Here is a 26,240-nt window from a genome sequence, read left to right on the forward strand (position 1 = left end):
CTGCAAAATCACAAAAAAAGGAAAAATGAGATTTCTCTTGTGATCTCTGTTGATGCAGTGGAACACAGCATACAAACCAAATGGCCATAGGATTCATTATCCCTTCTCTGGCAGTAGCCAAACATGAATGTCAGGAGAAAACCATACTAACAAGGAAGCACATGGTAAGGCTTCACACATACATTGTCTCAATTTGAAATCAAGCATGACTGAAAATGACAATGAAATTTTAACAGGAAACATTTGAGTATGTAATCATTTATCACAAACAGTTACTGCTATGCTATAACCCCTTGGTCACCTTTCCTGATACCAACTTCTTTCATCACTTTCTGAAAATGAGCAAACTTGTAACATTCATAGCATACTGCAGCCATCAGTTTCACAGTAGAGTTTCCAGCAGGGTGTGAATCAGGAAGACAGCTTTGAATGGCATATATCATTTTTATGTGAATGTCAGGCTTCCATCTACATCTTCTGCTACTTCACAGAATCACAGAGCAGTCGAGGTTGGAGGGCACGTCTGGGTTCCCTCCTTCATCCATTCAGTTTCTGAAGGACTTGGGCAGTTGAGCTTTGAGTATCTCAAAGGATGGAGACACCATAACCTCTCTGAGCAACCTAGTGCAGCATTTGCCCATCTGCACAATTTAGAAAGAAACAGGGTTTTCTGTTCAGATTGAATTTCCTATATTTCAATGTGTGCCCATTGCCTCTTCTCCCATCAGTGGGCACTACTGAGGAAAGCCTGGTTCCATCTTCCTTGCACCTGCTTGTTACCTAACGTAACAAAATTGGAAAACTCATCAAAACTCAGTGCTGATCTTACCATTAAAATAAGAAGCTATTCCTAAGTATTTCTCTGTGTTAACCATGTGTTACTTTGCTTTACCTTTATTGCATTTTCTGTAATTAAGTTTAAAACATATTGAGCACTGGATGTTGTTAAGTTACAATACATACACTGGTATGTCAACAACCATGTTTTAAATACATTAAGCTAATGCCAACACCTTCAGCCATCAAACCCACAAACTAAAGCTTAACATCTAGATACTCCAACTTTTTGGGCAGAGTTACCTCCCACAAAGTCCAGTTCTTTGTTAGATTTATAAAAACATACCCATGACACAATGCACATGGATTTTTCTTTGTGTTACAGTATTATAATGGCAAAGCTTAAATCAATATCATAAGTATTTCATAGTAACTAAATGGCTATCTGTTTTGGGAAAAGCCTTCATGAATAAATGAACCATGCCATGAACTAAATCAACAATGTAAACTCTAAATAGTTCAGTAATAAAAAATACATTTGTATGATAATCATCCCCAAGCAACTTCCAGCAAGTCAGGCAGTCCAAAGTTGCCTGTTAAGTACAAAATTAAATGTGATGCAGAGTTTTTCCTCTATGAAAATTCAGCAATAATAAACTATTTTTCTCCTATTAACATCAGACTACTGGGGGGGAAGGAGGGGGAAGAAAGACAATAACCCCCCAAAAAACAGATTTCATAAAGAGGTTACAGGGAGGTTTTTTGGTAGTGGAAAAGGGCTAAGAAAAAAAAAGCTAAACTATTTGAGTATTATATTAACAACATACTGCTTTAAATCACAGTAATCAACACTATTTTACATATTTTACAGAAAGTAAACAATACAGTAAATTCCCAAATAGTGTATTGTGAAAAGGAAAGTTAAGTGCCATTATTGGTAGAATTTCTTTTCTAAGGCAAGGCAAGGGGAAAAGAGAGAATGACAGAACTTGCAAAACAAAGGCTTTAGGCCTGCAAACACTTAAGCAAGTATGCAGTCATGCATGTGCCTTGGAGGGTTTTACTGCTGTGTTCAAGAATTTGTACTTTCAGGACCTAAGGTGTTGGGATTTTTGTTGGGTTTAAGTTAAAAGAAACCTGATGTTTCAAAGCAAACTGTGTGAATAAAGACACACAAGTATTCAATAAGCTAATAATCTTTGGAAATATTAATACATTTTTGACAAATTTGTCAAAACAAGTAAAAAATACAAGCCCACTGTATTAGCCTTTTAAGATTACTGGGGGGGCAGAGGGGAGGAGAGTGTTGCTAATTTTTCAAAATAACATCCAGGTGTTAAAGTACAATTCTCACTGAACTCAAACTGCTGTCCACAACAGCTCATAACCTCAATAAAGGCAATTCAGACTCCCATTTTACAGAAGCTGAAGTATCAGAAAGCCAGATTAGTCACATACACAGCATGAACCATGTGCTTGCCAATTTTATGTACAAGACAGTGTTGTCACCGACATTACACACAGATGTTAACAGCTTTGACCTTTTCCAAAGCAGATCAAAAACCAAAATAACATAACAAGTATGAAGCTTTTTAGCATGAGAAAAAAACATAAAAAATCTGAAATTACAACACTTATCTAGAACAAAGCAAGTGAAAGAAGAATCTGCTTGAATTACTCACAACATATAAAATGACGAACAAAATCCTGTTCAAACATTTTTTTTGCAAGAGGATTACCTCATGACACCTCAAATCTGCTTAAGAGCAAGTCCATCACCTGATTTTGCCGTGAAATGGTTTTCCCCCCCTCAATCCTAGGAACAGGTTCTCTCATCATTAAGTCAGATATTTTTACAGCAGGTAAAGGTATGGGGTAGCTAACAACTGGTTGGATCTAATAAAGGAAATCTCCATTTTAGTTTTTTACTCATTGTCTTCTACAATCGCTTCCTCATCAAGGTTTCATATTTCTGAAATTCTGCAGAAATTTCTCTCCCCCCAAACTGGAACATTACAGGAGAACAGGGTTCACAACCACAGCAACGAGTGTAGACAGCCATGGTAATTTCTGCTTGTCACAGGAGAGTTGATACAGAGCTGCAAAGGATACAGTCCTTAAACAATTAAGACTGCTTTACTTGACACTGAACAAGGGAAAATGTTAACCCTAAAGCTCCTTGTCTCCCTGTTCTAGTGAGTCTGTGCTTACCACTTTTCCTACACACGCTTCCCTCGACATTCGGCTCTTGACAAATGCCCACAGAGAATGAAGGGGGAAATACACAAGGCCCAACCATTTACCATACACACTTTCAAAAAAATGCCCATCACTTCCCTCACCTTATCTAAGAAAATTCTAAAAGCCAGCAAATGTTTGCAAAAAGCATTTAAAATTTGAAAACTGGAAGATAAACATGAGCTACCCACTGCAGACTATCCATGTTTTGGACAACCAAGACACACTTTACCTTTTTTTGTTTGTGCTCTTGTCAATTCCAAGGCCACGCCTTCTCAAGTTGACCCATTCAAGAGTTTGGTAAGGGGGTCCATTTGTACTGACACTCCACATATTTAATTTCTAAACAGTCCAATCAATTTGTTTCCAACTATATGCTACACTGAAAAGGAATAATTACAATTCCAACAGAGAAAGTCAGATACAGTATTAAGCTTTTTGGTAAAATGCCTTATGGACAGGTGGATTCTAAGGCCTTGTATGATAGAATTTCAAAACTTTAAATTACTTTGCTGTAAACTGAGAGGGATTGCATGCAGCACAGTACCACTGAGTTCAATTGTTCTCTGAATAGAACCACTTTTTACCATTGAGTTCAATTGTTCTCTAAATAAAACCACTTTAAGAGGCCTTTTGAAAAATTATTGGAAAATTTTTGCATCTGGTCCCATTCATATCACTATGAATGCAAAATAAAAAAATTTACTATTCTGACAGAGAAATTTTTAGACATGTGATTTCAAAAAGCTTTCTCCCCCCTCACCTTGCTTAAATGAAACACCTCTGCTATTCCACATTTACACATTAACCCTATTCTGATGTCACCAGAAATCTCCATTGCTCAACTCTGTCCTCGTGTCACGCATTATTATCTTTTGAACACCGATAGCCTGGGAGCAAGCAAGGGGAGAAAGCAGCAGGCTATTCTACCTGTTCAAATACTTACTGTAGATAACAGCTGCCCTCACTAAACAGAAAACATCCCCAGTACTTGTGCCTACCCTCAGCAACAGAAGTTAAGACTTTTCTTCCACTGTTAGTGAGGCAACAAAATTTGTAATCTAAAAGATCACAGCAACTAAGAAAAGGTCACATCTTTTTTCAAAAAAAATATTTTATATGAGCATTCAGAGGCAGGGAGAAACATCGGAGAGGCCTCTGGACTGGTAGATACAGAAGCAAGCATAGTAACCAGCTGCTGCTCTGCAATTTGGCAAAGTATTTAGTTGTTGCCAAGCAATTGGCACAAGTCTTCAGTTTTATGTGAAGCAACAGCGTTTGCAGTACTCTAGCCCACCCAAGTCCTACCATTGCCAGCAACCTGAAAACCACCTCGTGATTCCTAACAATGCTGCTCCTTGGCTAGAATGCTGTGGAACGATCATCAGAAGTCTCTGGCACAGTGTAACAAGTGCCAGGAGCAGCACTGGAAGCAGATTCAGGACCAAAAATTTGGTTTACTTTCTTGGATATGGAAGATACTCTTCTGCAGTAGAAAAAAGGAAGCAATTTTTTTTTTTTTAAAGACTTGACAGCAACTAAGAACTTCTCAACTTCAGTTTTCCACCAAACTCAGGCTAATTGTATGAGTTAAGTTATCAATACAAATACTCACTATTAGAAATTTAGAAGTTTGCACTGCTTTTATGAAGTCAGGACTTCCAAGTTAAGAATTTCTGTGGGAAAATGAACAGTTAGTTCAGCTTCAGTATGGATCAGTTCCTCTGTAGAGAGTGTCAAAGTAGCAGTTTTGGTACACAACTGTCAAAACCATGAGAAGCAGCCTGAGTGCTGGCCTCTCCTGTTTATCCTCAGAGACCAACGTTTAAAGAAAAATTTAACAGTTTACATCCAGTTAAATCTATCACAGACATACCAAATCAATAGTGCTGCCACATTTTAATTACAGGTCCGCCTTCAACCAAAACGTGGTAAAAGCCTGAGTTATAAGCCTGTAGTAGAGACAATCCTTGGAGTCGAGCAGGAAGAGCTCAGCTCCCGCGTCACTGACAGACTGCGGCATACTCTCCATCACCAGCAAGCCATTCGGTTGATGAACACTTATCACTGTGCCATGTGAAGGCTCTTAAAAAAATGCATCAAAGCAAGCAGCATAGCTTCAAGTACCACTGCAGTAATCTTCATCTCTGGCATCAGAGTTTTGCTTCTGGAGACAGGAGATAAAAATGCTTGCTCATTTTGGTCAAATAATGTAGCATAAGAGACATTGTCATTTTCCCTCTTACCCTACAAATACCAAACCCAAGAAACAGTATGATTAATTTGTTTGGGTATTCAAGATTACCAGTCAAGAAACCAATTTGACAGTTTAAATGCTCTAATACAAAAACAAACCAACAAAAACAAGAGCAAAAATTCAAGGATGTACTTAGAACATAAAAAGCAGGAACAGAGTTGCACAGGTATCACAGATATATGAAGGAGTAAGCCTAGCTTCGGCACGACCACTGTAAACAGTTTCTCTTCAAACCCCTCGCTTAGCTGGGCAGTAAGGTTCCCTGGAGTACTACCACATGCCTTGCATACTGGTAACCTTGTGAGCATTCAAAAGAGGGAATTCACTGCTCTTCAGAATTGTACAAACCCTAGAAATACAAGACAGACAGGTCCCTTCTCTGGCCTTCCTTATCCACTGAGTAAACAACATATCATAGGCCACTTCAAGGAAAACAAGATGTATCATTGGAAAACCAAAGAAAAAAGGTTTTTAAAACATTACTTTTTTCTTTTTAAGCGGAAAGTAAAGCATTCCATTATCTTTCCTTGTGACAGATCTGTACGATTCCTAGCTGGTAGATAACCTTTTGGCAGACAGAATGCAAACTTTTCCCCAAGCTCTACAATTTTCTTTGGAACTTTAAAATTAATATTGCAGTGCCCTGTACCTCCCAAACATGCTGCAAAGTCTGCAGCACTTACAAATAAGTGAAATTCACTAAGAATAAGTACAGTTCTACAGTGAGATAAAGATTCTTGTACAAAGGCACAAGTGTTAGAGCCAAGACGACAATACAGCAGCAGCAGTGTCAAAGCAATACTTACGTATTCAAGAACTCTAAGGATGTGTTTTGTTTTAATATGGTATCTCATCTTATGTGACTGCAAGCTGCCACTGAAAGAGAAAATCTTACTTTTCTTTGCACTCTTTGTCATGCATTCCGTTGTCTCCTGCTTGCTCTGAACAAGGCTGTAGCTCTAGAGCCAGTCAGTTCAGTCCAGGGATCTAACAGAAAATTAACTTCCCCGAGTTCAGAGTCTGTAGTGGTAGGCTTGGAAGTTTTCTGTTGAATCAGGGCACTGGCGCAGCTCACAACAATGTCACATGGAAAACCATGGCAGCACAGACAGGAGGAAGATGAGCCATCCATTTTGGCAGCAGGCTGCACCCAGATCTATTAAGGCATACTGTGCAACTGCACTCTAGTAAGTTACCTGTTGTCTGTATGAATCTAACTGTATTCACCAGAGCTCTGAGATAGCAACTGGGATAACAGTTCTTGAGAAAGAGAAAGAGAAGAACAAACTATTTAGGTGAGGTGCTGAGCGCTCCTGAAGAGCTTACCCTCAGCCTTAACTAAGGCACAGTAAGATTAGCCTTACGGGAGTTCAGCTTGTTAGATACACTCACAAGCTGCAAATCCACTTTCTGCAGCTAGAGTTCTTGTTTTATAGATGTTTAAAAGGGATCGTGGTCCTTTTTGCTATAAACTTTACACAGGAAATAATGACATAGCAGCAGCATGTTAAAAGGAATGGTATAAACAAGACCTCTTGTAAGGATCCATTACCATTTAAAGCTTCTCAGGCACTCTGAGAGCTCACAATAACAACAGATGCACTTCAGATTCTTCCCCAAGAACTACACTGCATGTGCAACTGCAGGATAACACATACTAGCAAATGGAAAATAAACTCTTCTGGGTGCCTCACCTAGTGCACAGAGATGAAGATAAACAGAAATGCCACATTATTGGTGGTTTAGAAACTGAGAATGGGGACAGTATAGAATGGAAAATTCACCTACCACTTCACCTACCACATACTGTGCACAGATCCTTGGCCACTCTTTACACAAAGAGGAGAGGGGAAAACTGCAACCACATGAGACCACACAAGCACAAAGAGCAGAAGATATGCAGCAGATGCACCTCCTCTTCTCCAGTGGACTTGCTACAGGTCAGAGATGCCCACAAATCACAACGAACTACATCACCTTTTAAGAATTCTATTTCAGGATGTGACCCAAATAAGATCTCAAACATACTTATTACTAGGAACTTGTTGAAAGTCAAATGGCTATAGTCATGCTGTTAGAATAGACAGCTGGAGAGTCCCCCTTCATGTGCTGTGCCCGCTGACTTCAGTGTGCCACAAGTTTGAAAGCTTCTTGAGATAAATCCAAAGACTCCACTCTTTGCTGCTCCACAACTGAAAGACTTGTTACCAATTTAGAGTGTAAATGAGATGAGAAACAAGAACAACTTAAGCTACACAATGCTCATACAATCAACCTCATTGCCAAGTTGCACTCAAGTTACGTGAAGTGCTAACCCTCTGAAGAAACAGTTTGAATGGCAATCACGTTACAGTTCAGTCTATATAGTAAGTTTTGCAATTGCTCACATCTCATTGCATAGAAGTCACCAGCTATTTGGCCTTCATCTTGGATCAGCTGTATGATTTCCATTTGTGGCAAGGTTTTTCAAAAACGGAAACAGGATTAGCATTCAATACCATACAAAGTTCATGAAATCCAAATCCTCACCAGCTACTTTTGAATAATTCCATCCCAGCAAGGACACTGTTAGCTCAGAGAGAAGCCCAAGAATTGAAACTTAAGTACTGCTTTTTATGAGGGAAGATCTTTACCCGCCAGGCCAAATTACAGATGTTCACAAGACTACTCAAATCAGGAGGCAACATTCAAACAAACATCATAAACTGAAAAGAAATAGCTATGTCTTCAAAGCAAAATTTAGTTATTGAAAAAACCACGATCTATACAACGAGCTCAAGTGTTTCTTCCATCTTTAACAGATGAGTGTGAAAGCTGGAAACCAGCTAAGGGTATAACCAGACAACCTAAAAACCACTGAGAGCAAACAGCTTCAAATCAATACATCTAGTAGTAATGAATTAAAGACAAATCCCACAGCTTATTAAAATGTTCAATCATCTCCAGATACCAAAAGACAGACGGCTAGATGATAATAAAGAAACCAGGCTTTTTAGTGACAGGAGTGCCACTGGTAGCAGGAAGAATGGCATTAATTCTTGAGATAAAAATCTCCTTCCTTCTCAGAGTAAGAGTTAACAGGTATACTGTGAGATTTGCATAGGGCAGGCCAGTATTAGAGGTGCCAAACCTTGTTCATACATTAAGTGAAGGCCAACAGCAAACAGAAGCTTCATTGCTTGTTAGATGATCTTAACATTCCAGCAAACATCAGCGCTTTCAAGAACCAGAAGGAGCTCAGGGACAAAGAAATCAGGTGTGCCTAATCTTATAAGAATAGCTTTGATATAAGCATGCTCACCTAGATCAAGAAAAGGAAGACTGCTGGAGCAGAATTGCTAGCCTCTGCTGTGCTCAGTGTGGTGTACTGGGTCACTCATTTTTCTGTGCCTCAAATTTCCATTTTTAAGTTGAAGCACCTCTTCCTCTCACCACCTTGAACATGCTCTGCTTTCTTTACAGAGTAGAGACTATTGCTAGCTAAACACTAACCACCTCAACAGTCTTCACTTCGAGCAATACTAATGCCTTGATGCACCTGTAGCTGTAAAGTACTGGAATTTTCATCAGCTAGCAACTGGTTTTGCTACTGTCCCAACTGACCAGCGGTTCCACATCTCTTTAGACATGTAAGCAGACACAGTGACAGGTTCTCCTACCTGATATTTTGCCTATGCCAAGTCACATCTCGTTAAGTGCTGCTTCCAGCACTTGTTATTACCACAAGTCGCTGAATGGTATCTCAGAGAACACTTCTTCCCTACCTCGCTCCCCTACACAAGGCACTGGGATAACCGCACAAACATACTCACATGTTCAGAGTACCCTGAACAGCCAAGAGAAAAACAAGGCAACTGTAAGTAAGTTACGGTCACCACATGATTATCAACATGTGGGAAAGCAGCAGAACACCCAAAAACTCCCTTGTGGTGTGGGGATCTAGTGCTTCCTAACCCCTAGTTTTCAAATGAGATGGCCAACGCATTTCCAAGACAGCTTCTTCAAGCAAGTGAGAAAGTATCCTGCTAGAGTTTCAGGTCTGCACACCTAACTGGTCAGTTTGGAGTAAGACTTCCAGAAAACAGCAAGGGCATCATCCTTATACTCACAACAGAAAAAAGAACTATTTCAAGTTTTCCAGAACTGAGGTCACTTGGACTACTCGCACTGCTGCATAAGTTTACATGAATTTTCCTTCTGACTTATTAGTAATTAGTGTCCTTTTTAATCTGTACATTTCGGATGATGTCATCTTGTACTAGAGGAATAAGCAAATGTACAATTTCACAGTGCAAGTACAGTATTAAATAGCCTTAAAGTAGACAGGGTCCTTGTTAACTTTGCTTCAACAAAAAGCTTCCTAAACCCTGTTTCCTTTTTGTTCCTTTGAGAAAACAGAGAAGCAATCCGCATTTACAGCTTAGTTCCTGCTTCCAAAATACCCCTTTAACTTTATTATTTTTATGGTGGATATAAATGGCACCAAATTGTCAAATCACAGCTATTTTCTATGCTACCTATATAAATAGGTCTGATTTCTGCCAAGCCATAAAGCAATTATGGCTGAATTCCTGTAGCCCTTTGATATTCCAGCTTGCCTGTAAGGCTTTAAACCCATCTTAGGGCAATGCTAAAAATCTAATTTCTAGAAGACAGAGGGAAAATAAAGCATTTCAATTCCCAAACATTCAAACATGAACACACCAAAATCTTAGCACTGGGATGATTATGTTTGAAAGGAAAGTGACTTAGAACAAACATGAACAGGTAAGATACAGCAACAGTTTAAATCAACACTGTCTTACTGAAGGCAGAGATACAGACAACTTGAGAAAGCCGGTCATGGAGCATACTACACCTGCCTCCAGTTCCCCAATAGTTATTGCAAAATAGGAAGCACATTTTCCTGCTTAAGCACTCAGCTCTCACCCCTTTTTGTGTGGATGGCAAAGAAAGGGGTGGGAAATAATCACAAATGGTAGAGGGAAATGGTGAAACTGCCTAAGCATGCAGCAGAAGCAAAGATATTATCCTTCCCCTTTAAGGTACCGATATTGCCAGTAACAAATGACAAATATATTGAAAGTCAACTATCACAGGTACCTGAGGATTTATATAGCTATATTTTTATCTTTGTGTTATTATTTATATTACGAAAGGGTCCTCCCCTCATGTAAGCAGGGGGAGCTAGTTCTTGCTGTACCAACATGGTACATTTTTTTATATCCATGAAATATCTCCAAGAGAGGGAAAGGGGCAACACTATAACCCCTTCAAATAAGAGGCAAAAGTATTGGTGGCATTAAGTGACCTGGAATTGAATTTGAGAGATGAAACTGAACTTGAAAACTGATGACTATATTTATTCACATGAGAGAAACTTCCATGTTGGCCAAGGAAAACATTATCAGAGTAATATAATTCACATTGCTTGAAAGACAAAAAAATCCAAAGCACCTTTAAACTCTTTGCTTATGTTAAGTGCCTGCTTTTTTTTGGTGGAAAGCTAAAAAAAATGTTGCCAGTAATTCCTACTGTGAGCACGCACACACAAATACACATATACACAGAGTCAATATTAAATTAGAATTATGGACTCTCTATTCTAGAGTTACAATTTGTATATATGAGGCACATGCCCACACGTCATATTTTTTCTTCTCACAGAATGAGTTCACAGGCTCTAGAGGTGCTGCATAAAATTAGCATCATCCTAAAGATAAGTCTGTAATTTCATTTTAAATCCTTCCTTTTAAAAATAGCCAGCAACCTGGTGATCTCTAGCAAGGAAAATAATCAGTCAATAAAGTGAAAAATCAAAAAAGGAAGATTAACCTTTAATCCATGCCTTTTCCTGATTCCCCCTCTCTCCCATTCTTTTGTGGCACTTTTGAAGGAACACACTTCTCATGATCATTTAGAAATTTGCACGATTTTTATGAAGTCCACTATTCTTAACTTTGGCAAGGCAAAGTTGCAAATACCCTTTTAATCCTATAGCTGGCCATGGCTGGAAGGCATTTTGTACTTACTGGATCCCTAACTTGCAGTTAAACCATTGCGCCCACACACTAGCTTTGTGAAAACTGTTACAGAAATGGTTTAGAGACCAGTTATGTAAGATTAATGTACAGTACAACAGGCTGCATAAAATGTATGAAAGAAAACAACCCCCTAGGGAGAGCAGGAAGAAGAGAATGAAGAAGCCTTATCTTCAGTGCCTGGTTGCATGTCAGCCTTAACCACCCTTAATTTGCTTCAGTGTTTTTCATACAAAGATACAGTCTTCTTTTACTGAGTAGTTTATTTTCAAATAAAGAATGTTCCAGAAGTTTTCTGAGTTTAGATTAAGTGACTGAAGCCTCAAGGCAAACACTCTGATCTAATCACTGCATTAGATTCCAAAATCACTTATCGTTAAAGTAAAAGGTTGTTATGCCTCTAAAACTGCAATACATATAAACACATTTACAGACTACCTGCTAGCTATATAGCTTAACTTAGTATTTACATGTCAAATGCATCATTAAAAATGCATTCAAAAACAGAGGTTAGTTTAGATTTTAATCAAGAAGTTATTAATATCTAGACTTCAGGACAGACCATGAAGGAAGAAACTAAACCCGAAATGCAAAATTTTCCATTGCCTAGACACACAAATTGACAACTTCCCAGACTTAAGCTACTCAAACACACAAAAAAGAAACCAAAACCATTTAAATATTCCACCTAATTTTGACTGTACACTTAAAATGTCAGTCTACAGATAGTGTTTTAGTATTTCAACTCCTGTGAAACTACAGCTCAGGCATTAAGACAGAAGTGTAAGGAAATATCCCTGCAGTCTAAGATTAGTAGATTAATACAACTAAAGTTTTGTTACATAACCTGCAAGATCTGTAGTGGTTGTTTAACTTAGCATTTATTGTATCAAAATTCAAGGAAGTAACCTAATGTAGATCTGCTTCATAGAAACCAGTTTGTTTCTATTTAGTTTCCGGGCAATAGAAAGGATAATGAAAACAAAAATCATTCACAGTTTGACAACCTTATTTTTGTTAAATATTAACTTTTATTCTCATGTACACTCTACGGAGACATTCAGTTTGTTTGGAAAGAATTTTGTAGGTGAAAAATAAACCTTCCAGTGTGGAATGAGACAACATTTAACATTAAAGCCTGAAGCAAATAATGAAATAATTGATAACTACCATTTTAAGAACAGCCTTTGATTATGTGCAACATCCAACAGATACTTTCAGTTTTCTAAAGCACAGGCATTCAAACACAGTAGGTGCAACATATCATCCCAACTTAAAACATTGGACAGCTACAGAATCCACACAAAAACACTGTTCCATGTCTACAAAACAGTATTTGTAAAAAGTGTGCATGTATGTGCACACATGCACATACATGGTTTTGTGGTGGCTGAAGTTTATCCTCTCATTAAAATCATTCGGTCTTTGCTCTTACTGGGTTAGAGCTACACAAGTGCTGTAACTGGATTGACACAGAACAACTTGCCTGATCGGGTCCAGCTTGAAGACCACAGGTCACTGGACTTATCTCCGACTCACCCCAGCAGTAAAACAGGTTGTACTTCGGGGCACCACTGCACAGGATAGCCTCTCTCATTATCGCCTCTACCGCGTTAAGGAGACGGGGCAACTCGCAGTGTTTCCAGCCACCCACTGGAAAAGGGGTGCTAGGACAGCACAGCAGTGCCTGCAGAAGCAAACTGAAGTGTTTTTACTGTTGCTGGGCTACCTTATTTGATTTAGGTTCAAGGGCTCGTCTTGGTGTATTTGGACAAAGGCACCCACAGGACTTGGATAGAGTTGCTTCAGAGCAATTTACACGCAAATACCCTACAGCATTTTTAACAGTCAGCTCTAAGTTGTTTCCTTTATTAAAAAAGAAAAAAATATATATCTAGGGAAGCATCATGGAGAGGATAGCACTGAAGAACAATAAAAGCCAACATCCTTATAAGAAAGGATGCTAGGTAAATACAGAGACTGGTTGAAAGGCTGCTACTTCCCCATACTTACACAGAGGAGAGAGAAGAGGCTAAGACCACAAGATAGAGAACACATTTATGTGCTCTAGTTGCCTTTTTATTAAGCTAGGGAGTGCACTGGTTCTCACACTAAGACCAATCTCAAAAAAATATTTAAAAAGTTATTTATAGTCTGAGAAGTCAAACTTCCTAAAGTATCCTTATTCTTCAGATAATAAGGATGTGCAATTGTATTATTATTATTGCATTGCCGCTTCTATTAACCTAACTGTAATGAACTACTGAGTAGACTATATGTTATGGTTAAAATACTTTTTGCTGAGCAGACAGCCCAATTCTGCAGAATATTGCTGTGATAAAACCTGGCTCAACAGAAAGAGGCAAAAAAGCCTCATCAAATTTAAAAAGTTCGACTTTTTTGTTACAGAATATTTGCTGGATACAAATGGGAGCATTTAAAATACTCACGGACACCACACACTTAAAAGACACTTTAGACAAATCAGTTACAGCCAGGCAAAGAAAGAACAACTTGAGTGTCAAAATGCTTTAAAGTCTTCACAGTACAGGAATTACATCACAGATGACGGGAGACCTTTGCAGCTCTAAGAAGCATAAACTTAACAGTAGCAGCATCAAAACAGGTAAGGAACCTTCACATATTACAGAGGAATTCACAAGAATGATATTTTTTGACTCCAGTGTAGCCCACAAAGAAATTTCTTTTAAGACTGTATTTTAAACGAAAGGCTAAGCAAAACAGTATGGCTACAAAACACACCTTTGGGGGTTTTTTTCCTCTCAAAACTTATGTATATGCTTTCTAGACAGTACTCTCATCATTAGATTCTGTCTTTATTCCTTGCCATGACTCATTATTTTCGAGATGACTAAAGTTTACCTGTCGGGGTTTTTTTATTTTGTGCAAGGCCAGTTAACTATACTGGTACAACTGTACTTCCATCCTCTAGTCAGCTACTAAATTTAGGGAACAATTTGTGTAAGTACTTTAGGTGTTCAGTCTTCAAATGCACCAAAACCCTTCCACAGCCTTCCTCCCTGTTTCCTAAAATCTCCAACACAGATCTCATCCGTGGTTCTCCACTGGTGGTAGACATCCACCTCTGTCATCTGATCCACTGGAGAACAGGTCACTGGATGCTCCCTCACATGTTGCCTGCAGCGCACAGGAGCCAGGCTCTGGAGCACAGCGCATGCTTCTTCAGTGGTCATTGGAACAAAACACCCAAGCCCTGGGAAAGCACAGACCGTGGCAAGTGAGCATGCACACTGTGTGCAGGTCCTGGACCCTGAGCAGTACCTCCAGTTTCTAAGTGGTCCTCTAATGAAAGGCAGCAACTGGCTAGCTGGAAAAGGCTGGGCATTGGATCTGGCTAAAAAGAACAAATAAATTTGTGCTTATTAGTGTCCACTTATTTCCCCAAGAAGAAGTTTACCTCCTTGGAGGCAAAACACTAGAACACTGGCTCAAAAAAATACTGCAAGGGCATGCTGTTCTTTTAAAAGTGAAAGCTCTTCAGCTTCTTATGTTTAGGGTATTTAAAGAAATACATTGAAATAGTTCTAACAAAGTCATTTTCACAAAGATCTTTTTATAGAAACATATTAGAGACTGATTTCTGTCCCACTAATATGACCATACACATTTTCAATATACTTTTTCCACACACTTTTGTCTTTCCTTGCAGTAATATTAAATAGTTTTAAGTCACCAAGCGTGTCCAGAAGTATGGTGTTCCCCCAGGTTGAGCAACCAAAAGAAAGAAAAAAAACCATGAAAGAAACAAAAAATTCCACAGAACAAAATCATCAGGCAGAATCCTAGTTAAAAAAACTGCCCTTGAATTATTATGCCTGAGATCTGTACATCTCCATGTTCAGAGAGCACACAAGATTTCAAGTTCAACCCACCTCTCTGCTGCTTTTCAGTAAAGCATGATGTTAGTGCTGTGATGACTTACAAACAGCCATTCTGTAAATGGTTTTACCAAATACTTCAATAAAATATTCTCTTGAATTTACATTATGTAAGACGAAATGTGCAAATATTTTTTTCAGTTAATTATAGAGCCTGGTACTGGATCACAAGAGGAATTAAAATGCTATTTACCCATTTAATACTTATGAAAGAAAATTCCTCAAGAAAACTTCTGCCCTCCACTACCAGAAAGGCTGCTCTGAGTAACAGCAAACATTTTTGGACCTGTCCTTTTTCCACACACACATGATGGGGAACACCACTGTTGCTGGCCTCCAGCCCACAATATCAAGTATTTCTGTCTCAATTGATTCTCACCTTTATACCTTTCTGGATCACTTGCCCTCTAAAGTTAGCACATGAAAGGTAAAATAATGTCTCCCTCTAAGTACACAAAGGAAGTCCTCAATCTCCCTTACAAGCCTACAAATGCAGAACATCTTGTCTGTCAACCCTTGTTTCAAGATATGTTATGTTCACACTACTTCTATCTAGAACGATCAAAATTATTAGTGTCTCATTGAGTTGGGTGGAGTTTTTCTGTACAAGCTTTAGAACAGCAGGCAGAAATAGTAAATTTAGACCTACTAATTTAGACCCACTCTGCATCCTAAAAATGAGTAAAATCAACCCACCCACTTCTTGTTCAGCTCTGCTTTTTTTTTTATGTGTAATAATGCATTTTGCACTATAATCTCTGCCATCATAACCATCTGAAAACAGAAACACCTATCCTGGTATTTACCTTCCTGAGCAATATTCCATATGAAAAATAAACACATCCTGCTGTATAGGCGTATGCTTTTTTACAAGGAATTATGGACAAGTTGCTGAAGCCATACAAAGGCAATTCATATGCATCAAGTGCTGAGAATAGGTCTGAACTGTATTTAAAAGAAATTAGATTTCATCTATCATTTACATGACGTTACAGCTGTTGAGACCTCTGTCACCATACTGTGCCACAGATTTTAAAATCAAACTCATCCAACACCACTGGGCTCACCCAGGGAGCTCAAAGAAACAAGCCTGAATTCCTCAAGAGAGCCAGAGCCAGTGCAGGAGCTTCGCACAGTATTAACAGCACGACACAGCCCATAGCTGGCAAGTAAGGGAGAGAGTTAAGCACTAGTCCTCTGCCTTAAGAGCACCATCACAAGGATACTGATGAGATGAACTCTCTGACAACTCACTGCCTGGTAGTAACAAAGTCTTGTCCACTAATATTGTTTAAATAGATTGCACCCCAGGAAGTAGTTAACAATTTCAATTTTTTTAAACAGGTACTGAACAACAGGTTTTACCCAGCAGTGTACAGTTTTTTAAATTATTTTCTACATTGCAAAGAATCGTTATTTTAGCTGTATCCTTTAATAACAGGCAGTATAATACACTTAATTTTAAAATTAATTCCCACACAAAGATTTAAGTAAGCATACAAATATTTTAAATACCAGTCTGTTCTTCCTCCCCTTTATGTACTAGAAAGCACAGCAAAAAGCCAAGAGTCATACAAAAAGCAAACAACATTTTCAATTAGAAGATAAGTGTTTTGTGACAAGATGAGAAACCATAATTTTCATGCAAACATATAGAAGTGCTAGAATTTGACTGTTCCTTTGTTTTCATATATGCCTATCAATCACTGCTGGGAAGGGAAACAGAATGATCATATATGAACGAAATTCTACTGGTTTAAAAGTACAGCTGTCCATCACAAGAACCCCACAAAATTTAATGTAGTCAAACTGCAGAAGCCTACAGACTTAATCCTGGAGCAAACCTTTATAAATTAATCTGTGTTTTCCCCACCTATTGCAAGCATTATCAACAGGCTTTACAGGTTGCAACTACCAAGTTGTCAGTCTTTTCCACAGATTCTACCAGAATAAAGGACAGAATAATCCTCTCCAACATTTTTCCCCAAAACCTGAATTGAAAAAAGAATCAAAAACCCAAAACACCAAAAAACAACCCTAACCATACTGCACAGTATTGTTACAAGAACAGCCTTCATACCTTCAACAGTACCACAAAAATTAACACAAATCAAATTTCCAACATTTTACAGCTTACTAATACAGCACCGAAAAATCTTAACACATGTAATTATACTGCAGTTCAGATTGTCTAACCTTTAATAGTAAATACATGGTTTAAAGATTTCTTACATATCTATTTTTCTAAGGATAAAAACTCCACAGAAGTAAATAGAGCAACAACAATAAACAGCAGTCAAACTCAGCTGTTTTCACTTTCTCAAATTCAACTGCCTACCAATTTAAACATTTTGAGGTATCTTTCCCCTTGTCTTACTAAAGAAATGATAGAGCTGATACTACATACAACAATCTGGTTTTCTGTACTTCAAGTGAGTATTATTCTACAGCTATCCAAATAATCTTGTGTACGATGGCCCTGAAACTACATTTCCTTCCCTACCATCTAAAGTCCAGAAGACTTACAATCACAAAGTATTAATATTGCAGCTTTAGAAAGATGTAACCATAGCTTCTTAAAACTAAAAATACTGTATTAGCCATTAAATGCTATTCAAAGTTAACTTAATGTGAAATAAATAACCTGGGTTCATCTTTTCAGAGTTAAGAAATGAGAGTCAGAACTGACTGGCAGTTCTGACAGAAATCAGCATTTGCCATTGTAGAAACAATGCTGGCAGGGAGAGGAAATCTAGCTGAAACTAGACATCCCATGCAGGAGAGTGAAAAAAGCATGCACTGAACACATAAACCACATGATTAAGCCACGTAAAAATGTGCAAGTAAACTTTAAGAACTGTAAGTTTGTGACACTGGAGGGGGGTGTAGCAGTCTTGTTATTCACATGCCTTGTGACACTGAGGTACTACAGACTGTACAGTCACTACATACCTTGAGCAAATGTGAGAGCCCATTGTCACACTTCAGTCCTCATTTAAGTTCATTTCAGTTGAATGCAATGCAAGTCTTCACAGACAGCAAATCACTTCTGATTTAAAGGGATCATCAGACTTGTATACTCATAAAACAGATGCATAATGCCCAATCTAGGAATCAAGTCCTTATTACACCATATGCTTCTAAATAAAGCATAAGCATTGACATTGAATGTGATCATTTTCAGAGACTTATCAGGGAGCAGAAATTATTTATTACAAACAGGTTTTCCTATACAGGTAGCATCTGACCATCAAAGCCATCAATTATTTACTGATGGCACTCATGTAAAGATGAAACTTGATAGTTTCCCTATACTCAAACTCTTCTCACTCTCTTTGAAAAAGAAAACTGTGAAATGCCCTTGTGATTTGCATTGGGCTAAATTAGAAAGCGCACTTGAACACACATATGTACTCTCAGCCTCTTATTAAAAAGTAGCTACTCTTCAGCTATTCAGCCTCTTATTAAAGTAGTAGCAATGTAAGTCTCAAGGATTTCCTGTTCAACAAATGAACTTCCTCACTAGACATCAGAAGTTTCATGTGGCCACAGTTGAAATCCACTGATGAGCAAATCCATGCCCAATAACACCACCATTTTGCAACTAAAATAACAACACCTCCCCTAAAAGGTGCAGTATCAAACATGTATCTCTAAGACTGACGGAAAAAAATTTCCACATGCCTATCATATTAGAGGGTTAGGCTTAGCCAAAATTTAAGAGGGGAAAAAAACCCCAAACAAAAGAGACTACAATTAACTTAAGATCTTAAATGTGTAGCTAAATATCCTACTAAAATATCAAGCAAAAAACTGACTGCCTGTTTATTGATCTTGACCATCTGCCTGTGCTAGCTAGTACAAAGGGAAAATTCAAGTCATATGGTAAGAATCTGCTTGTGAGTCCCTATCCTCACACCACTCAATTTAGTAAAATTAATAGAGAGTTAAGCCTCTCACTGACTTTAAAAGGAGCAGGGAGAGACTGGTTTTTTGTTTGTTGGTTGTTGTTTTTTTTAAAAAAAACACTTAGTAATTAAGAATTGGCAAAAGAAAAAATTAATCAAGAACAGTGAGTGAAATAATATTACTTGGCCATTTTCTTCAAAATCAAAATTTTACAAGACAACATGCAAGCTACTAAAAGCAGCAACATTTGCTTTGTGGTCAACACAATAATAAAATGGGGCTAGGAAAGTAAAGATTAGGGATCTTCTTTCCCTTCCACTAATGTGCCTCCTAACATAGCAAAATATTTGGAAAGCAAATTAAAAGAAAAAAATTTAAAAAATCACAAAGTAACCAGGGGAGAACTGCATCATTTTTCCTAATCAAAATTCATTCTAAGACATTTCATTGATTTCCATGGCCAGCATATTATCTATAAATACTTTTGAGGAGGTTTATGAAGCATTTTCACAGCCAAAATACAGATCACTAGAGACTATTTTAAAATATAGCATGAGATGTGCTTTGACAAGAGGATTAAGCTGTCACTGTAAAAAATTTTGTCTAAATTTAAACACTCCTTTAAAGCAGCAGACCAAAACATCTCCATGGAGGAGCCTATCTACATCTTGCAACTGCACCAATCTGTCCATCAGAAGTTGAGCAACTGATGCAGTCAGCTTAGTTCAGTTTTTGTACAATGAACCCAAATGCACAGAAGCAGAATACGATTGGCATTTTTCATTTTGAGGTAGTGTATGGGGCACAAAAAAGCCATGAGATTTATTTTTTTAAAAATCAGAAAGAAGTTTCCCCTCTGTAAATAAAATCTGGCATACTATATTAGGCTTTATCTACAAATATGTTTTCCCCAAGAATAGCTTACAAGTAAACTGAAGGGTGCTCTTAATGCAGTTTCTACTCTGCAACTACACTGCTGCACATCAAGGGTGGAAGAGAAAGAACTGGGTGCCACTCATACAGCATGTGTCACCACGCACTGTGACACATCAGAACTGAAGTCAGCTCATGGGTTTGTGGGGGCTCGCAGGGCAGCCCCTTCCACCAGGAAGGGCACACCCCACACCACCGCTGACCTTCATGCCATGCTTCCCGTGCCAAAAGATTCTTACCTTGCTATGGCCCAAAATACCGTGGCTGCTGTGACAAAGTTATCTTCAAAAACAAATAAACAGTAAAATTGCCAGTGATAACAGGGACTGCATTAAGAGTTTCTTCCTCCTTACTGGACTCCTGCGACACAATGGATTCAGAAGAAGAAATTTTGTAACTTTTCTAAGGAAGGCTGTTCAGAAAAATCGCCTAGTTGAATTGTGGTAACAAAACTGGAAAAGCTTTTCTATGAGAAGAGAAAGAACGTGTTTACTAGGAGGAAATCATCAGCACCTTTTACTGTAGCTAAGCCTACTTCAGAATGTTATGGTCCACTAAAGTCTCACTCTGCACTGACAGCCTTAACAAAAACAACCAATACTAGAAATATAGACTTTCTAGAAAAACGTTACAGTTTGGTCCATCCTATAGCAGAAAAACAAGCAGCTCCACTTCTATTACTTCGCCATACCATTGTAAAACTTCTTGAACTATGAGATGCAGTAAGCATTGTTCTCCTAGGCTCCACAGAGGAAAGCGACACCTCCCACTTTTTAAGTTAGAACATTCCAGTGTCCAAACCACCGTCTTCATATTGACTAAATTATTAGCACAGAAATATTAGCCCATCTGTTTTTTAATAAGAAAAATTTAGCTTGTCAAAACACACCACTGATTAATAGAAACTTAACTACTCAGGCCACACTAGTTCCAATGTAGTTGACAGGTACTTATGAGTCATTGAAACACAAGGGATGTGTTTCCTTATCCAACTGAAATACTGTAAGACAAATAGTAAGTCAGTCTGCTGTTGTAGAGCACCAGCACTCCTTAGGTAAGAAGAGGAAGAAAATACTTCTACATTACTTAGCAGCCGAAGAAATAATGAGACACATTACGAGATGAGAGCAAGAGCTCCTCTTTTGGAGGCAGTATCACAGCAGATCAAAACTAACAATAACCTGGTGACAAATCTTGTTCCACAGACATGATTTAAAATACTGCACTTCTACACGCAGCACTATTTTCTTCACATGAATAATAAAAAGTAAGCAACATACACTTTGAAATAAAGCTAGAATCTTAGAAATTCTCCATGTCTTCTCTTAACCAACTTACATCAGCATCACGATGGTTGCATGATGATTTTAGAGAGCTTCTGTCTTGCAAACTCTACTCAAAACCAAGTCTGGGCATGAGTCTACTTTTCTTTAATGCGACAAGCCGTCCTGCAGCCATCCCCCATGAAACTACTCATGGGAGTCAGGTGGCTGGAGCAGGCCATTAAATGGGAGGAAGTACGGGGAACCAGTCACTGCGAATGCCTCTATGCTCCGCCATGCAAGAATAAGCTGAAGCACTCAGTCACCATAAGGCAAACAAAAACCAACAAAACCGGTGCCAAGCTCAAGTTTAAGGTGACACACAGCAAAGACAAAGGAAACTATTTTTAGGTCACTCTAGCTTATCTACACGCTGTTCCCTGTTAGTCACCATCACCTTGCCATCCTGTCTACACACACAAACCAACCTGCTCTGCACTCCAACAACTGAACACTGTTCCTAGCTGTGTTTCCACCTTAAAACTTCAGGGTACAGGACCCTGCTCCCTCTGCAGCAACTATTCGTAGAACAAACACTTGGACACACACACCTTTGCAAAGTCACCACCAACCTCTAGTACTTTCAAAATCCCTAGTATAGCCAGAACAGATAAGCAAAGGCAGAGCTGTAGCCAGAAACTGAGTTTATCCAGCTATTCTCAAACACACATAACAAATGCACTGAAAATAATTCATCTCCCTTGCCCCCCTTGGTGTTTGGGACAACTATGCCCCTAATAAAAAGGGATCTAACAAAAGAAACACATTATGAGCTAATAACACCTATGATAGCCTATTCATTTATTAATTTCAAACTGATCCATGAGCTCTACAGATAGACTTAATGAATTAAAAATTGTCCTAGCAAGCATACATGTCACAGCAGCCATTCACAGCATGAATCAGAGATAAAAAGATCACTACTAGAGAACCATTATTATGGCTAGTCAGCATACTAGTACTTGTTTTGATTAATATTATAAACCTACTTCAGCTTGCTAAACCCATGGCTCAGGATTAGTTTGAGAACCTACCAAGTATCTCCAACTGGTAAGTTATCTTATATATATACTAAAATAATAAAGGATATAACTTTAGAAGCAGTGATGGAAAACAGGTATTTTGACTCACACCACAAGCAAGCATATCATTCCCATTAAATATGCAACACTTAAGATACCACCCTGTAAGTCATCTGAAGTCAAATCAAACTAACAGCACTGATTTACAGAGCCAAGAAAACCTAGAATACTTTTGCCAAAAATTTTAACTGTATTTGAAAATTAGAAAGACAAACAAAATGCTCCCATTTACAAGGCATACATCACCACCACACTTAAGTGCTTTTGAACAGCAGAAAATGTGCTAGGCAATTCATACACAGATCACTCTCCGCAGCACAATGCTCATCTTTCCCACTGTGATTTCAGGGGCCTGAAATTTCTTCAGCATCTATTTTTTGCTCATTTATGTAGTTTTAGGAGGTAAAGCAAAGCCCAGAAGTGAATGGAGTGCTCGCCATCTGAGCTTACACTCTGCTGGATAAGAGCGGCTGTGGTGTTCTACAATCCAAGTCATGTGCAATCACAGTATGACAAGTCCCTTCCCAGGCTATAGAAGCTGGCATCTTTCCCAGCAGTTGCCACATCATGAAAGTGATGCATACAAATAAAACCCCAAAATAAACACTTTAAAACAATGGCTTAAATGACTGCATAACTAAACTCAGCAGCTGGAGACACAAAGCACTCCCAGCAGCAAACCATGCATCTTTCACTTGCAAAGTCCTAAAATACATTCTTATTAGCAAGCTCCACACCACACCTAGCAATCAACCCCCAAGTCTGAGCTAGATAGTCATGTTCCCTCAGGCCAGACAAGTAAATAAATAAATAAAGCATGGATAATAAAAGCAGAGAGCATCACAAACACCCCATATGCAGACAAAGCTTTGAACTACTAAATGTACTTCCTACCGCTGATTTCAATACATCGTCCAATTCACTGAATACAGATAATGCTAACTCACCTATTTAGACTACTCAGATGTGTTCTCAGGAGTTTCTCTGCCAAACTATTTAGATTGACTTAAAGTCACGTTTTTCCTGTACAAGAAATAGAAGAAAACAGGAGGAAGACTCTATAGTGCAATCTGGGCAGTTTAATTCATCAGAAATACTGCAGTAGTACACATGATACACTAAAAACTGTTTGTGTAGTACTGCGCTAGTTTACAGTAATTTAAAAATTCATCCACTCTATATAATAAAGGGAATTAATAGCTTATACTTCAGAAGATAATCTCAGCAGCTGAAATACTGCAGTTCTTATACTCCATTGCTTAAGGGAAGAAAAATACACTCCATTGCTTAAGAAACACAATAACTGAAGTAAAAAAGTCACAGTTTAGCATCTTCAAATAGAGAAACACTAAATCAAACTACATGTTTTTACCTTACCTCAAAAAAAGTTTTTTTTATCTCAACACTGAAAAGTTTCCTGTCTTTTGCTCCCTGAACGCTCAATTTTTCCCCACCTAGATCTAAGCAGACAGGATTTATGATGATGTTGTTCTAGGAAACTGCAGGAGTTCTAGGTGCCAATAAAGATTACAGATCAAATGAAAGGTAACTACTAACCATTGTGCCTGCATAGACAAATAAACCTGCTCACTTCTTTTATTTGTACTGTTACCTCTACTAATCCAACTACAATAATCAGGACAGTAAGGGCTGAGGAATGGGATGTGAAAACAAAAGGCTTCTTACACCTCTCCCTGCCCAACTTAGGCAGGTACCTATGCACCACACACACGCACCTTTCGAGAAGTTTTCACCTACTAAGGCAAGGTTGAAGCCCTGACGGTGAACTAGAGAACTAACCAGAAAACAAAGTGTTGGGGGCCTCCAAAGGCCAAGTACCAAGATCAGAGCAGGAACAAGTTTCCAGGCATCCCTGTCCCAGTCAGACATTTAGTACACGGGGAGAAAGCAATGCCAGCCAGAAGAAAGCAACACGTGGGCAAAACCCTCCAGTGCAGACCTACCCCGAGACAGAGGCCAGCCCCGTGGCACCGACGCCGGGACCCGCACCCACCACCGGCCCGGGAGCCGCGACCGCAGCCGGCCGAGCGGAGATCCCCGGCGGCAGCAAGTGCGGGAAAGCGGCAGGGGCAGAAAGGAGCCGAGCCCCCCCCCCCTCACCCCGCCTCCCACTTCCCCCTCCCCGACCCCGGGCAGCCCCAAGCGGGGCGGGAGAAGGGCCACCGACAGCCCACCACCGCACCGACGGCGGCTTTTGTTCTCTACAGAGAGCGGCACGGACCCGTCAGCTGCGCCCGCTCGGAGGCGGCGGGGAAGCGCTCGCCCGGGAGGGCAGACCCCGCTCCCGGCCGCCCGGCGCCGGGGAGGCCGCCGCCGGCGGGGGCAGGAGGCCGGTCCCGTCGGGACGGTCCGCGGCGGGCCCTACCTACCTCTCTTCGGCCTGGGGAAGCTCTCGTGCAGGTGGAAGACGACTTTCTCCACAAAGTGCTGAATGTTGCTGTGCTCGGGCCCTCTGACAAACACCATCCAGTCGTGGGTGAAGCCCTCCACCGTGGGTTTCTTCCTGACCTGGGCTCGGTGCCCCAGCTCCAGCTTCACCTGGACGGCGCACTGCGGGGGTGGGGGGTGGGGGGGAGAGGCGGGGAGCGGCCGGTGAGCGCCCGAGGACGCGGGGCTGGGCGGGCGGCCGAGGGGGAACCGGCCCCACCGCAGGCGGAGGGGACGCACACGGACAAAACGGTACCGCAAGCCCTGCAACGAGAAAACCGGCCCCGCGGGCGAGGGCGTGAAAGAGCCCTCGCTGCCACTGGGAGGGCGCGGGGAGGCGCGGCCGCCTGCCCGCGGTGCCGTCCTGCGGGCGCGGGCAGCGGGGGGCCGCTGTCAGGGACGCACCGTCGTGTCCCGTCGTCGTCCCCCCCCGCCCCGGCCCGGCGCCTCCGCGCTCGGTGCGCTCGGTGCCCCCGGTGCGGCGGCAGGAACACGGCTGAGGCGACACGCGCCGCCTCCCTCCGGGTGCGTGCCCGCTCCGTGCCGCTGCCGGGAGCGGCGGGGACGCAGCGGGAGGCAACGAAAGCCACACGCGAAGAGAAAGCCCCCGCCACGCCAAGCCCTTCCCGGCGACGAGCACCCGGCGGCGCCGGGCAGCGCGAGGCGGGGGCCCGCGGCACTCACCGAGCTGGCCATGCCTGGGGCGCCGGTTCTGCTGGGGCGCTCGCGCCCGTCCCCCGCCCCGCAGCGCTAATTCATGAAGACGTGGAGGAGGCTGCAGCGGGCGTGCAGAGGCGCGGCGGGCGGGCGGCCGGCGGACATCCTCTGCCTCGCCGCTCCCGCTGTCTGCCTCTGCCTCCGCCTCTCTTCTCTTCTCCCCTCCCTCGCAGCGCGCCGAGCACCCGCCGGCTGGCCGAGCACCCGCCGGCTGGCCGAGCACCCGCCGCGCATGCGCACCACCCGCCAGACTGACACCGAGCCACAGACATAACAGTGTGCGGCGGAGGGGGGGCGGGCGCCGGGGCGGCGCGGTCAGCCAATGGCGCGCGGCGGCGCGGCCGCGAGCCCCTCCGCCCGGCCCCGCCCCGCCCCGCCCCGCCGACCCTTAAAGTAACAGGTTGCGAGGGGACGGGACGGGGAGGGTTCTCCGGGCTGGGCGGAGCTCGGCGCCGCCGCCGCCCCGAAGCGGGAAGGGGAACGCAGCAAGAAGAGCTGCGAACAAAAGAGAAGCGGGGTAGCGGTCTTCTCGGCCGACGCCGAGCGAGGAGAGGGCGAGCCAGCGGCGTGCGGCGGGGCAGGCTGCCGCCCTCCCC

General features: G+C 41.0%; 1 protein-coding gene across 1 annotated transcript in view; it reads right to left on the reverse strand.

The window, feature by feature from the left end:
- MLLT3 (MLLT3 super elongation complex subunit) overlaps window positions 1-25,831 on the reverse strand; it is a 145,337-nt gene extending 119,506 nt beyond the window's left edge. The window contains exons 1-2 of the mRNA XM_075021761.1: window positions 25,612-25,831; window positions 24,870-25,050 (exon numbers count right to left, since the gene is read on the reverse strand). Of these exons, the coding sequence (XP_074877862.1) occupies window positions 24,870-25,050; window positions 25,612-25,623 (193 nt within the window). The 5' untranslated portion in view covers window positions 25,624-25,831. The remainder of the gene's footprint in view (window positions 1-24,869; window positions 25,051-25,611) is intronic.
- Between the last annotated feature and the right edge of the window lie 409 nt (window positions 25,832-26,240).

The sequence above is a fragment of the Buteo buteo genome, chromosome Z (genome assembly GCF_964188355.1).
Source record: "Buteo buteo chromosome Z, bButBut1.hap1.1, whole genome shotgun sequence".
In the NCBI taxonomy this organism is placed as follows: domain Eukaryota; kingdom Metazoa; phylum Chordata; class Aves; order Accipitriformes; family Accipitridae; genus Buteo; species Buteo buteo.